This window comes from Peromyscus maniculatus, chromosome 7 (genome assembly GCF_049852395.1).
Source record: "Peromyscus maniculatus bairdii isolate BWxNUB_F1_BW_parent chromosome 7, HU_Pman_BW_mat_3.1, whole genome shotgun sequence".
NCBI lineage: Eukaryota > Metazoa > Chordata > Mammalia > Rodentia > Cricetidae > Peromyscus > Peromyscus maniculatus.
The window spans coordinates 16763570-16777710 of NC_134858.1; the positions used below are offsets into that span (position 1 = coordinate 16763570).

At 53.5% G+C, this 14141-nt stretch overlaps 1 protein-coding gene across 4 annotated transcripts in view; it reads right to left on the reverse strand.

The window, feature by feature from the left end:
• Positions 1-8005: 8005 nt before the first annotated feature.
• The window catches only part of Dnmt1 (DNA methyltransferase 1), a 49882-nt gene continuing 43746 nt past the window's right edge, over positions 8006-14141 (reverse strand). For all 4 annotated transcript variants that reach the window (XM_006987030.4, XM_076575767.1, XM_042280488.2 and 1 more), the window contains exons 30-39: positions 13799-13883; positions 13439-13567; positions 13008-13290; positions 12729-12870; positions 11124-11290; positions 10710-10887; positions 10094-10289; positions 9305-9585; positions 8646-8736; positions 8006-8330 (exon numbers count right to left, since the gene is read on the reverse strand). In XM_006987030.4, coding sequence (XP_006987092.3) covers positions 8293-8330; positions 8646-8736; positions 9305-9585; positions 10094-10289; positions 10710-10887; positions 11124-11290; positions 12729-12870; positions 13008-13290; positions 13439-13567; positions 13799-13883 — 1590 coding nt within the window. In that variant the 3' untranslated portion in view covers positions 8006-8292. The remainder of the gene's footprint in view (positions 8331-8645; positions 8737-9304; positions 9586-10093; positions 10290-10709; positions 10888-11123; positions 11291-12728; positions 12871-13007; positions 13291-13438; positions 13568-13798; positions 13884-14141) is intronic.

Here is a 14141-nt window from a genome sequence, read left to right on the forward strand (position 1 = left end):
GCTCTTCCAGAGGTCCTGAGTTCAATTCCCAGCAACCACATGGCAGCTCACAGCTGTCTGTAACTCCAAGATCTGACACCCTCACACAGACGTACATGCAGGCAAAACACCAATGTATATAAGAGAATAATAAATTAAAAACAAAAAAAAGAAGAAGAAGAAGAAGACAGCTTGCAGGAGATCTTCTTCCATTATGTGGGTCCTGGGTATTGAACCCAGGTCTTCAGGCTTGGCAGCAAGTCCCCTCAGCTGCAAAGACGTCTTGAAAGCCCTGCTAGTGTCACCTTAAAGCGGGGAGAGGAGAAACTGCTCGTGACGTAATGTACAAAGGAAGAATTTAAACAGGGTTCATGGTTTAACAACAATAACAGAAACTATTTCCCACGCTGTTTCTTGTCCTCCCACAGAGCCACACCCCTAGAACTCTGGCATAATCCCCCTTTGCTTGACTCTCCGCCTATAGGAACATGCTTTCCAAGAAGTTCTTTATTTATTTGGGATGCTAGTGGGGATGGAATACAGGGAGTTGAGCACACTAGTAATGACCTATATTCCCAGCACTTAGAATTGGATCTTGGAGCCGTGTGTGTGTGTGTGTGTGTGTGTGTGTGTGTGTGTGTGTGTGTGTATAGTGGCTCACACCTTTATTTCCAGCACTAGGGAGGCAGAGGCAGGCAGATCTCTGAGTTTGAGACCAGCCTGGTCTACAAAGTGAGTTCAGCACAGCCAGAGCTACAGAGAAACCCTGTCTTGAAAAACAAAAGCAAAATAAAATAAATAAATAAATAAAAACGTACTACAGAAATGCAAAATCCAGACAACACAACAAATGGGAATTTTTTAATTTAAATTTTTTGTTTTTTTTTTTGAGACAGGGTTTCTCTGTGTGGCTTTGGAGTCTGTCCTGGAACTCGCTCTGTAGCCCAGGCTGGCCTCAAACTCACAGAGATCCACCTGTCTCTGCCTCCCGAGTGCTGGGATTAAAGGCGGGTGCCATGATCGCCTGGCTACAAATGGGAAAATTTTAAAAACAAAATTTAAGTGGAAAGAGTTGACTCAGTGGTTAAGGGCACTCACTGGCTGCCCTTCCATCAGACCTGGGTTCCATTCCCAGCACACAAGTGGCTGTTCACAACTGTCCACAGTCCCAGGGGATCCAAAGCCTCCTCTGGCCTCTGAGGCCCCGGGCAGGCACACGGTATGCTGACACACTAGCAGGCCAACACCCCCACACAAATAACAGGAAATTCAAAAGTACAAAGATTAGGTACTGATTTTTCCTTGGAACCAGCCAGTAGTTTAACTTATGATCAAACTGTATGCAAATATATGACTGTAAGAAGGCTGTGAGGGCTGGGTGGTGGTGGCGCACGCCTTTAATCCCAGCACTCGAGAGCACAGCCAGGCGGATCTCTGTAAGTTCGAGGCCAGCCTGGGCTACAGCGTGAGTTCCAGGAAAGGCTCCAAAGCTATAAAAGAGAAACCCTGTCTCAAAAAAACAAAAAACAAAACAAAACAAAACAAAAGGGCTGTGCTGTGCCGTGGGAAGAGGTGGCACACGCCTGGCACTGGCACTCAGGCGGCTGGGGTAGGAGCAGTGAGCTTTCAAACGCTGCTTCCCAGAAAGCTACAGATAAATACTTCCGCTCTTTTTCTGGGGAGCAGAGTCTTGTGTAGCCCAGGCTGGTGTCAAGCCACTGTTCCTCCTGCCTCCACCTCCCCAGTGCTGGGACGACAGGCAAGCACCACAACCAGTTCATTTAGTGCTAGGGACAGATGGGGCCCAGTGCGTGCTGGGAAAGCTGTACGTCAGGTTTCCGCTGCTGTGACAAACACCACTTCGGGAGGAAATTGTGCATTTCATCCTACAGCTTGTAGTCCCTCACTGAGGAAAGTCGTGGCAGGAACTTAAGGCAAGCGCTTGGAGACCAGAGCGAAGCAGAGGCCTGAGGAGAGCTGCTTACTGACTGGCAACCTGTGGCTTGCTGAGTTGGCTTTTTGTTGTTGTTTGGGGTTTTTCAAGACAGGGTTTCTCGGTGTAGCCCTGGCTGTACTGGAACTCACTCTGTAGACCAGGCTGGCCTCAAACTCAGAGATCTGTCTGCCTCTGCCTCCTGAGTGCTGGGATTAAAAGCATAAACCACCATGCTGAGCATTTAAAAAAACAAAATAAAACAGGGTATCACCATGTAGACCAGGTTGGCCTCCAGCTCATAGAGATCCTCTGTCTCCCAAGTGCCGGGGTTAAAGGCATCTTCCACACCCCACCCTTAAAGTTTTGTTGTTGTTGTTTAAAGATTTATTTATTTATTTATTATATATACCGTGTTCTGTTTGCATATATTCCTGCAGGCCCGAAGAGGGCACCAGATCTCATTATGGATGGTTGTGAGCCACCATGTGGTTGCTGGGAATCGAACTCAGGACCTCTGGAAGAACAGTCGGTGCTCTTAACCTCTGAGCCATCTCTCCAGCCCTATTGCTGTTCTTTTTGTTTTGTGTTAACATTTTTGTTTTTTATCTAGTGTGTGCTTGTGTGGAGAACAGAGAACAGCTTTCAGGAGTGGGTTCTCACTCTCCATCATCTCGGTACCAGAGCTCGAACTCAGGCCACTAGGCTTGGCTGCCAGTGTGTTTATCCACTAAGCTATCTTTATGGCCCCCATACCATTTCCTGTCACATCGCTGCTGAAAGCCTTTCCCTTGGCTCAAACTCGCCTTCATCTTGGCACTGTGCTCTATCTTTGAGGAGGCAGATTTGAGGCTTGAGTTTTTTGCCTCCATGCCCAGCTGCCTTTCAAACCACTCTCTTTGGGTGGGGGCAGGGGGAGCACACTTGAATTACTGGCACTCCAGAAGTGAAGGTGGAAGACCAGCCACAGCTACATAACGAGTCCGAGAACAGCCTGGGCCACAGCAGACTGTGTCTCAGACACAGAAAATAATTCTGCAGCCTTTGCAGGGGGTTTGAGGGACCTCTCAGATCCTGTGGCACTCTGTACCCATATTTACCTTTAAGAAGCACCAGCTGGCCGGGCGGTGGTGGCCCATGCCTTTAATCCCAGCACTCGGGAGGCAGAGGCAGGCGGATCTCTGTGAGTTCGAGGACAGCCTGGGCTACCAAGTGAGCTCCAGGAAAGGCGCAAAGCTACACAGAGAAACCCTGTCTCGAAAAACCAAAAAAAAAAAAAAAAAAGAAGAAGAAGCAGCACCAGCTGCTGGCAATATTTTGCCTAGCCCTTTCCCGTATACTAGATGAATCATTTGAAACAGACAGAAACACGCAGCTAAGAATGAATGGTGACTCATACCTGCAAACTCAGCACCGGAAGAGAGTCTGAGGCAGGAGGATTACTGCCAGTTGAGATCAGCCTGGGCTACACAAATGAGCTCCAGGCTAGCCTGAGCTACAAAGTGAAACCTGTCTCAAAACAACCACCGTGAACTATCCCAGGTCATCACTCACACCAATAATCCCAGTACTCAGGAGTGTGGGTGGGTGGAGGGTGGGGGTGGGTGGGAGTGGGGGTGGGTGGGAGTGGGGTCAAGGGGGCATGACAACTGCGAGTTCAAGGTCACTTGCTACAAAGTGAGACCCTGGAGAGAGAGAGAGAGGGGGGGGAGAGAGAGAGAGAGAGAGAGAGAGAGAGAGAGAGAGAGAGAGAGAGAGAGAGAGAGAGAGAGACCCGAGAGCTCCTGGCCTGGCCAGTGAAGGGAGGTGGATGCGAACTCAAGGCTTCTCGGGACCTTAGATCAAGTGACGGTTGAGTGCTCAGCCCTAACCAGGCATTGACGCCACTGGAAGGAGGGTTGGAAAGAGTGCAGAGCGAGCAGGCTGCATTGTCTTCAGGACGAGACACGCATTGCAGACATGCTCTCAGCAGCTTCTGCAGCTCAGCTGCACGGGACGGGCCTGTCAACAGCCATGTGTGGGTGAAGAGGGGCTCGGGAAGCCCTTCCCCCTTCCCACCGAACTGGCAGATATGGATTCTGGAAAGGGACAGTCATCGGTTTGAGTTGTGTGTCCACGGGTGAGCCCACCAGGCTCCAGTGAATAGTTCCTGACCTGGGGCGGCAGAGACCAGTAGTCACAAAACAAAAGGGCATGGAGGTGGGAAGGAGAATGGGGGAACTCAGGGACGGGAGGCAGGTGAGAGGGTGCCGTGAGAGTGACCAGAACGCAGTACACATGAGGACAACCTTGAGGACCCGAGTTCAGATCCCTAGCACCATGTAAACACCTAGTCACAGCCTCCCGCCCCTGCAACCCCACGCTAGGGAGGCAGACATCGGGTCACCAAGGCTTGCTGCTGATGTAGCCCAAAACCAGTGAGCTCTGGGCTCAGCAGGAGACCCTGTTTCAAGGAATAACGTGGAGAATGAGCGAGAACATTTGTCGGCCTCCCCTGGCCTGCACACATGCACTGGCAGGCATGCATACCTGCAGGCACACACATGCACAAACCAAGAAGAAACGGGAACAGCAGACCACCTAAAGCTGCACCAGACTCAACAGTGTCCTACTCCGTTACAAGTGACTACCCCCCAAAAGGAAGTGTGGATCAGCAAACCCAGAACATGCTGGTGGTCATGTTAGCACCCAGGAGGTCCAGGCAGGAAGGGTAGAAGTTCAAGGCCAGTCTGGGGCTACATGAGACCCCATCTCAAAGTTTTTTTGTTTTGTTTAGATGTGGATGAGTGTTTTGCCTCAGGATGTATATGCATGAGTGCAGTACCCAGAGAGGCCAGAAGAGGGTCCCAGACCCCAGGGACTAGAGTTACCCATTCTGTGGGTGCCGGCAACCAAAGCCAGGTCCTTTGAAAGAGCAGCCAGTACTCTGAGCTGCCCCTGGAGCCTCCACATCTACGTTCAGTCGGTTTGCTTCGTGGAAACAATAAACAAGTTACACTTAGGTACAATTGGTAGGAAGGGGTCAGGGAAGGGCCTGGCATTGCCCTCGTTAATGGCTTCAGAGTGACTCGCGCACTTCTCCAATGGTGAAGACAAGAGTTCACTGATTCGGCCATTCTCAAACTGTCGAGGTGACTCACCTGCTAAGAGTTTGTGGTAGGAAATGCCAAAGGCTGCCCTCTGAACCCCACATGTGCACCGGGGACACAGGCCCCCCATTGGCACGGTAAATAGAATGCAGCAGCTGGGCATGGTGGCACACACCTTTAGCTCAGCAGATCTGAGTGTGAGAGCAGTCTGGTCCACATAGTGAGTTTCCAGGCCAGCCAGGGCTATGTAGTGAGACCCTGTTTCAACTCCTACCCCCCCCCCCAATGCAACTATCAGGTGTGAGAGCACTTATAATGTGGCACTTGAGATGCAGAGGCAGGCAGATGTTTTGTGGCCATCTTGGTTTTCAAAATGTGACTCCAGGCCCAGCGTCTCTGCCTCCTGCTTGTGGAGCGGATGTAAGCTCTCGGCCAGCACTCCAGCACCATGCCTGCCTGCTCTCCTGCCATGATCATCACAGCCTTGCTCTGAAACTAAGCAAGCCCCCAATTAAGTGTTCTAAGAGTGTGGGAGCCCGTCCTCGGGTTCCTCGTGGCTTTACCCAGCAGGTCCGAATAGAGGATGATCAGGACCTCGGGCCTGAGTGCAGGTGTCTGAGATGGTCTGCACTTGGCTGTGCTGGGGGAGGAGGTCTTTTGCTCCACCCCTTGGCGTCTCTATAAAAACCCTGGACCAGAGACAGTCCGGGCCCGTTGGAATAGGTTCCAGGCCCTCTCGAGGCTATCCTTTATTTTCTCTCTGTTTATCTCCGCAAGATTCTCCGCAATAAATCCTTCTATCTAATATTTCCTGCTGCTCGCACTCAAGAAAACTCTGGGGAACTGTGGGGGTGGTGGGTAAACGCCCCACATATAAGTCGCCTTGGTCATGATGTCTTCACAGTAACATGAAAAAAAAGATGTGGGTCTACACAGAAAGATTCTGACTCAACAGAAAAAACCCCTATTCTGGGGCAGCAAGCCTGGCACATCCCCAGCACGCCCTAAGTCAGGTGTGTTGATGCAGACAGGTAGATCAAAGCCAGCCTGAGCTTTGTGACACTGTCTCAAGCGAACCCCAACCATCCAGCACTGCTCCAATCAGGGCTCCTCACCTTGCGGTTTCTGTCCCCAGACAAAGCCTGCACTTGGGCTCTGAAGGGAAGAATGTGGTGGTTCAGCTGTGCAGCCCCCCTGGGGGCCGCGTGCTGGAGCCAGGCCAGTGCCTGCGTGTGGAGGTGGCAGTTCTGCACACGTCCATTACAAGAAACCAGCACGGAGGCCACCTGGCAACTTCTCTCAGACGGTGGGTGGCCCACGGCCTGTTGAAAGACGAGGCCAAGAGCCAAGAGGCACCGGCTTCCGTCTACACGGCAGTACACCCCAACTGTTCTAGCTGGGGGTGGTGGCACAAACATGGGTCTGGGGAGGGGGAGGCAGGGCGACTGAGTTTCAAGCTGGCCTAGGCCATCACTGCTACATTTACCACAGTGCACCAGCACTTGGAAGGTGGAGGCAGGAGGACTGCCACGATTACTAAGCCAGCCAGAGCTACACAGTGAACAGCGATCAGACATGGTTACAGATAAAGAAAAAGGCATGTATACATTTGAGCCATGCCCGATGACCCAGGAGTCTCTTCAGACATTTCTGAGCCAGGCGAGAAGGGCCACAGGAGGCTCCCGGCACAGTTCAGATCACACCTGTTTGCTCCTGAGGGGTTTAACCACTTTGTCCCTTGGTCTCAGCACATTTGGGACTCACGGGGACTGAAGAGTAAATTGATAAAGATGTATGTTTGCATTTTATAGTTGACATTTCCTAAGGACAAACTCAAGTTCTATTCATGTAGAATTCAGTAGATCAAGTCAGAAAGAAAGCCTAGGCAGGTCTTTTTTTTCCCCCCTGAATCAAAGTTCAGTTTATTGACAGTTTCAGGGGACGGAGTAAACAAATCTCCCCCAACAGATGTCCATGGTCTGTGCTTCCACCTGAATCCAAGTCAATGTCTATGATCCCTGCTGTGTCCCGAAACCATGTTGGTGTCCATGACCCAAGTTATCTCCAAAGGCCTAGGCAAGTCTTAAGCCAACTGGAGTTCTACTTAAGGGCAGCTGAGCCGTGGTTCTTCTCTCCTTGTACCACCCAGGTCTATGTCCTTATGTTCACAGGATGGCTGCTGCATTACCAGACACCAAGTGCAGTCAACTCCAGAACAAGGGCAAAGTAGCCATGGAGATAACCAACACCATTTTCTTTTAAGATCTATTTATTGGGAGCTGGAGAGATGGCTCAGAGGTTAAGAGCACTGACTGCTGCTCTTCCAGAGGTCCTGAGTTCAATTCCCAGCACCCACATGGTGGCTCACAACCATCTGAAATGAGATCTGGTGCCCTCTTCTGGCCTGCAGTCATACATGCTGTATACATAATAAATAAATAAATCTTAAAAAAAAAAAAAAGAAAAGAAAAAGAAAAACAAAATTCTACTTCCAAGCCAGGCAGTGGTGGTGCACGCCTTTAATCTCAGCACTCGGGAGGCAGAGCCAGGCAGATCTCTGTGAGTTCAAGGCCAGCCTGGTCTACAGAGCAAGATCCAGGACAGGCACCAAAACTACACAGAGAAACCCTGTCTCAAAAAACCAAAAAAAAAAAAAAAAAAAAGAGATCTATTTATTTATTATGTATAATAGTATTCTGTCTGCAGGCCAGAAGAGGGCGCTAGATCTCATTCATTACAGATGGTTGTGAGCCACCATGTGGTTGCTGGGAATTGAACTCAGGACCTCTGGAAGAGCAGTGTTCTTAACCTCTGAGCCATCTCTCCAGCCCCAACACCATTTTTTTAAGAGGCTTTCTGGAAAGTTCCATTTGCCCCTCACTTGCCAGAACTGAGCCACAGAAATGCATCCCATGAGGTAGATGCAGGTAGCACCTCTGTGGAGGCCCTGTTCCCCTCTTTTGTGGGTGGGGAAGCAGTCAGAGAAGTCAGTCACTACTTGGGGTGCTTTATAGAAGCGCTTTATTTGAAGAAATATTACAACATATAAAAACTACATCAAATCTTGCTTGCCACCTGCACAGTGGTGGATCTGATAAAATACAGAATTAAAAACAGAAAACTTTAAGATTCAGAATGCACAAAGTACTGCAGGGCTGGGTCACGAAGCAACCCTCACACAAACAGCTGTGCCGGCCGTGGCCACAGACACTGTGCACAACATTTCAAATGACGGGGCTCAACAGGTTAAAAACACGGTATCAGTGCATGTGCGGCTCTGGGAGAGCAGAGCTAGTCCATCGTCGCCGTCTCCTCTACTTTAACTGCAGCTGAGGAGAGAGCAAAGGAGAAGTCACCCTGAGCACAGCGCCATGCGAGCTCACGGCTGGCCTGGAGACCCTGCCGCAGCTGGAAACATTCAGGACTAAGTCATCTCCCCGGTTTCTGCACCCTGGTGTTTGGGTCAGCACGACTTGAGGCCGGTGCCTGACGACCACGTCCGTCAGCAGGAAGGCTCACACCCCCTCCAAAGCCACTGTGCAGTTACCGGCAGGTCACCAGTGGCTTCCACTACTGTCCTCATGTGGAGCTGGTGTGCCCAAGTCCCAGGGCCTAGGGTTTCCCTCGAGGAAAGTGGCACATACCTGAGGCGACCTCCTGAGCTTTGGCCAGCATACAGAGCTTGATCTCCAGGCCAATGGCTTTGGCCAGCGGTGGGGGCACAGCATTACCCACCTGTGGGAAGGAAAGAGGCCACACCAGGTTGATACCCAGGCTCAGCAGTGGCCTGCCTCTACTCTGACCAAGGCAGGACCACGATCTGGGCATCGGGAATTCAGTCTTCTCGAGTGGCACAGGCCTTCACTGCGATGCCCAGACCCACAGATCACTAATAGGGAGCTCTTTTGGTTTGGTCTTTGTTTCAAAGACAGGGTCTCTCTATGTAGACCAGGCTGGCCTGGAACTCAGATCAACCTGCTTCTGCCTCTCCGGTGTTTGGGATTAAATGTGTGAGCCTCCATACATGGCCAACAATGAGCTTTTAAAAGGCTTTAGGAAAATCTGGAAGGAAAATGCAGACACCCCAGTCCACTTTGATTCCTGCTGTGAGCCAAACAAGGGTTTGGGGGAGCAGGGAGCCGGTCTGCATGGAGCCCTCAACTGCAGTTCCTAACGAGGGGCAGCCAGCCTAGCAAAGACGTGTGCTATCATGTTGCCGCTGATGCCCCACACTCTCAGTGACAGCCCAACTCCCTACACGAGAGCCCAGGCCACTGGCAACAAGCTCTGGTGCTGGGCTGACCTGCCGGTGTCGGTCCAAGATGTTGCCGAAGAGCCGGTAGGTGTCCGGAAAGCCCTGGGAGCGGGCACACTCCCGCACGCTCACCACCCGGTGCTGCTCTGGGTGGAGCACACGGCCCTGCTTCCCCATGGGCTCGGGGTTGGTGACAGTGGTGCTGAAGAAGCCATCCCACTCCAGGCGCCCGTAGAGGCCGGCCCAGTGGTTGTGCCGGTTCCCAGTGTGCGGCAGGCACCAGGGGATGAGGGTGTTGAACTGCCTGGCTGTGGGGTCACAGGCCTTGCCTGCAACAGAACACTGTGCTATAGCCAGGGCTGCTGCCAGGCTACGGGGAGACTCCCCGGGGCGTCATCTCTGCACAGGGGCTTCCACCAGAGGGGCTCTGACAGCCACGTGCTCCAAGCGGAGCCGCTGACACCCTGCAGGGGCAGCCGCTGTGTAACCCACGCCGGCTGCCGACCCCTGCAGGGACAGCTGCTGTGTAACCCACGCTGACACCCGTGCTGCAGGGACAGCCGCTGTGTAACCCACGCCAGCCACTGACACCCTGCAGGGACAGCCGCTGTGTAACCCACGCCGGCCGCTGTGTAACCCACGCCGGCCGCCATTTCATTAGCAGCACCCCGGCATGGCCAGGGCCCCAAGCTTAACAAGCAGATGTGTCAAGTGGGGACGACTCGGAACCCTAAACAGCCACCCTGAAGTGACCAGACCAGACACGGGGCTGCAGTCATGGGGTTCATGTTTGTGGGGAACACCGAGGGAAGGGGTGACCGAAGCCTGGGGTCCCACCTTCCACACAGGAACAGACCCCACGCATGGCGCCAGTGCTGCTGCAGCCGTTCTTCCTGTCGTGGAAGGTGTAGCGCAGCTTCTTGGTCGTAGTGCCGTCTGTCAGCGGCACTTCTATATTGGGCAGGTCGCGCCAATCCGAGCCTGGGAACAGCGGGATGTTCCGCATGCGGGCAGCCACCAGTGGGCTCATATCCTAGAACACAGGGAGTCCCAGCTGAGACCCGGTCAGGAGCACAGAAGGGAACCAGAGGCTCAGATCCTATCAGGAGAGACAACTGCCCAACCCTAGCCGTGAGAGCCGGCCACCTAAGAATGGCGCCAAGCACACACCTGGAGGGACAGCTGAGACGAATGCATAGACAAGGGGCCAGTGTGAAGTCAGCCAGAGAAGTACACAAGGGGTGAGGTCTAGTGGATCGGAAGCCCACACAGAAAGGCTATCGGGAGAGGGGGGGCACTCGGAGGCTACCCCAGGGCCATCTGAAGATGACACTACTGGCCATGGGGGTGGGGACTGGAGATGTGAGCCTGCAGGCCTGTGGAGGTACAAGTAAGCCAAAGAGAAGCTGGGCCAGGCAAGGACCCAAGGGAGCACGAGACCCAGGCTAGCTACCTTGCAGATATGGTCCCTGAGGATGGGCTGGTAGTGTGAGCCCCGCAGCTGCCTCTGGAACCAGGACTGTGGCTCCCCGTTGTAGGAGATCTCAGGTGCTGAGGCTCCATTCTGGATCTCAGGGAGGTCAGACATGGTGTCCCGCACCGTGATGGTTCGGAAGGGGCCTGAGGTCAGCCTGCAGCAGAGGGTGCCCTGTTAGATGTCACGCGGGCAGCCTCGGCTGGATCTTAGGTGTGCAGGGCAGCTGTCCCGTGTGCTCTACTGAAGCCAGCTGCCTGCACACTGAGGCTGGGATGGCGCAGACTTGCAACAGGCTTGAGCTTCCTGACAGCCTGGCACAAACCTCAGCGACCCAGGCATGGTGACCTTCTGTCACTGTCCTGCACATGGGGTGCTGAGGTCAGCTCCTACCTGGTAATGTTGCTAACAAACTTCTTGTCATCCACCACAACGCTCAGCTGGCAGGCACGGGGTGCAAACACATGCAGAGGCTCTGGAAACAGAGGCAGCTTCTCTCCTGGGGCTGCAGCCAAAATGATGGCCCGCCTCCGAGTCTGGGCCACACCATACTGTCCAGCCTGCAACAGGGGGATGGAGACAGGCGGCCTCAGGCAGTATGTCTGCCTAGCTGGCCTGCGTGCAGAGAACCAGAACCGGGAAGCAGGTAGCACACACCTGCAACTCACAAGGCTGGCAGTGCAGCTCATCAGTAAGAGCAGCCTGCCCGTTAGCCAGGGCCACGTCACTTGTGAACCTCCCACTGTGGTCAAGTGGCGACAATCCTCAAGACCACAGTAATGAGAACTTCCAGAGCTAGTCACTTGTCCTCGTAGGCCCCCACCGCTGCAATTTGTCCAGCCCAGCCCCCAAGAATACTACCCACCTGTTTCTGCCCTCCCCTCCCCTCCTCACAGACCTCTGGTTGACCAACTGGAAAGCCCCGTTACAGTGTGCTGATTAAACCTGCCCTGCTGCGGCCCACTGTCTCTCACTGGCCTACCGTCTACAAGGCTGATGTTAACCAACCACAGCCCTCAGGGACACTGCAGATTTGGCAAGAGCAATGGGGATCCAGGAGCCCCACTGCGACAGTCACAGGGAGAACGTGGCCAGTGACCAGGCCTGGCTACAGGCAGAGGTCAGGAGTGCAGCACTTGCCCCACGGGGCCTCTCATGTCCTCTAGGTCTCATGTAGCCCAGGCTGGCCACAAACTTGCTATGTGACAAAGATGACGTCTTGAAGAACTGACCCTACCCCCACCCGCTGCCCACCTGTTGGGACGGTAGGTGTGGGCAGCCATGCTTGGGCTAGTGGGGTGGGATGGAGCCCAGGCTTCCTGCGAGTCAGGCATGTGCTCCAACTGGGCCCCAACCAACCCTGCTTACTCTTGGCAAATGTGATGTGTTCACCAATGTGCTGCTGGTGAATGCACTACACTGAGCTACAGCCCAGCTCTTAATCCCGAGACACTGGCCTTGAACTCACGATCTTCTACTTCAGCCTTTTAAGACTGGAATGACAGGCATGTGCTACCATGCTTGGTCACCCCATGCTTCTTTCTTTTTCTTTTCTTTTCTTTTTTTTTTAAAGATTTATTTATTTATTATGTATACAGTGATCTGCCTGCATGTATACATGCAGGACAGAAGAGGGCACCAGATCTGATTACAGGTGTTTGTGAGCCACCATGTGGGTGCTGGGAATTGAACTCAGGACCTCTGGAAGAGCAGTGCTCTTAACCTCTGAGCCATCTCTCCAGCCCCGCTTCTTTCTTTTTCAAGACAGGGTTTCTCTGTGGCTGTGGCTGGCCTCAGACTGAGATCTGCCTCCCGCCTCTAGTGTTGGGATTACAGGCAGGCACCACCACACGGAGCTAACCCTATGCCTTTTCTATCTGAGCTATGAGGCGCCTCTATCCTCACCAACACACTGGTGACCACACAGACCGTCTGCTGCCTAGAGCAGGCCTGACCACCCTCCTGTCAGGGATGGACCGCACCCTGTGCGGCGCCCACCTGCAGCACGCCGAAGGTGCACTGGTAGCCCATGCGGACCAGGCAGCGCAGGGTGAGCTTCAGCACCATGGAGCGCTTGAAGGACACGAAGTTCCTGACGTTCTCCAGAAGGAAGAAGCGCGGCCGGTAGTAGTCACAGTAGCTGTGGGGGCAGGAGGAACACAGGTCACCACAAACCCGCAGGCCCCAGGCATCTCCCACTAGGGAGGGGCCCCCCACAAAGCTGCATTCAGCCTGGAGTTGCCCAAAGACAGCAAGTGACAGGGCTGTCCTGCCTACCTGAGGAAGGAGACCACTAGCGAGTTCTTGAACTTGGAGTAAGTGCGGGAGTTGAAACGGTTCATGCCGCTGAAACCCTGGCAGGGCGGTCCACCACACAGCATCTCCACGTCGCCCTTCTGGGGGAGCCGCTGGCCCAGGGAGTTGGTCACCTCGCCAGCCATGACCAGCTTAAGCAGCACATTGCAGTCCTCTGTGAAGACCGTGGAGCCAGGGTTGTTGAGCCGAAACGCCTGGGCTGCCGGTTCCCACATCTCAATGGCCCACAGCGTCTCTGAGATGCCTGGTGGACACAGGGCAAAGGTTGGCTTCTGTGGAGCTGCTGTTCTCACGTCACTTGCTCAAACAGGCCACGGTCACCTGGCCCAGCTATGTGCAGACTCCGAGGCTTCCCCAGAGCCAGGCCAGAGGCGGCACCAACCAGTGCCTACCTGCTTGGTGGAATCCTTCTGATAACCCTCCACAGCCAGAAAACACATCCAGGGTCCGCAGCTTAGGCAATTTGATGGTTGTCTCGGGCTCTCTGGGCTCCGACACCTGACACTTTGCCTTCCCTTTTCCTGAAGGAGGAACAGGCCACCAGTTGTGAGAAGGACCCACCAGACTGCTCTCCTCAGAGGCTCATTCACGAGACTCTGTCTTGCTGTGTGACCTAGAGCAGCCTCTCGGGAGACCTTCCCAATTCAGCCTTCCAGAATTTGGGAGGTGGAGGCAGGAAGCTTCAGGGTTCCAGGCTAGCCTGGACAACATGCAACCTTGTCTCCACACAGGAGTGACGGACAGGGACGCACCTTTTCCTTTCCCTTTCCCTTTGTTCCCAGGGTTGCGGGTGTGGTTTGGAGGGTCTTCGAAAATTTTGCTCTTTGCGTTGTAGGCCTGCACAGAAAGGAGTCACATTAGTCCAGAAGAAATACAGGGATCCCTCACAGTTTAAGAGCTCTGACAGTCTCTTATCTCCTAGGAGCACAGCCAATCAGCCACCAACAGAATTTGATCTTATTATTGGAAACAGACAAGACTGCAGCCAGCTGGTCAAGGTGCTGAGGCCCAAGTATTAGGAGCTTGAGTCCACACTACAGAGAGGCCGTCTAACAATCACAACTACTCTATTAACCCTCCTATGGTCCGCACCGA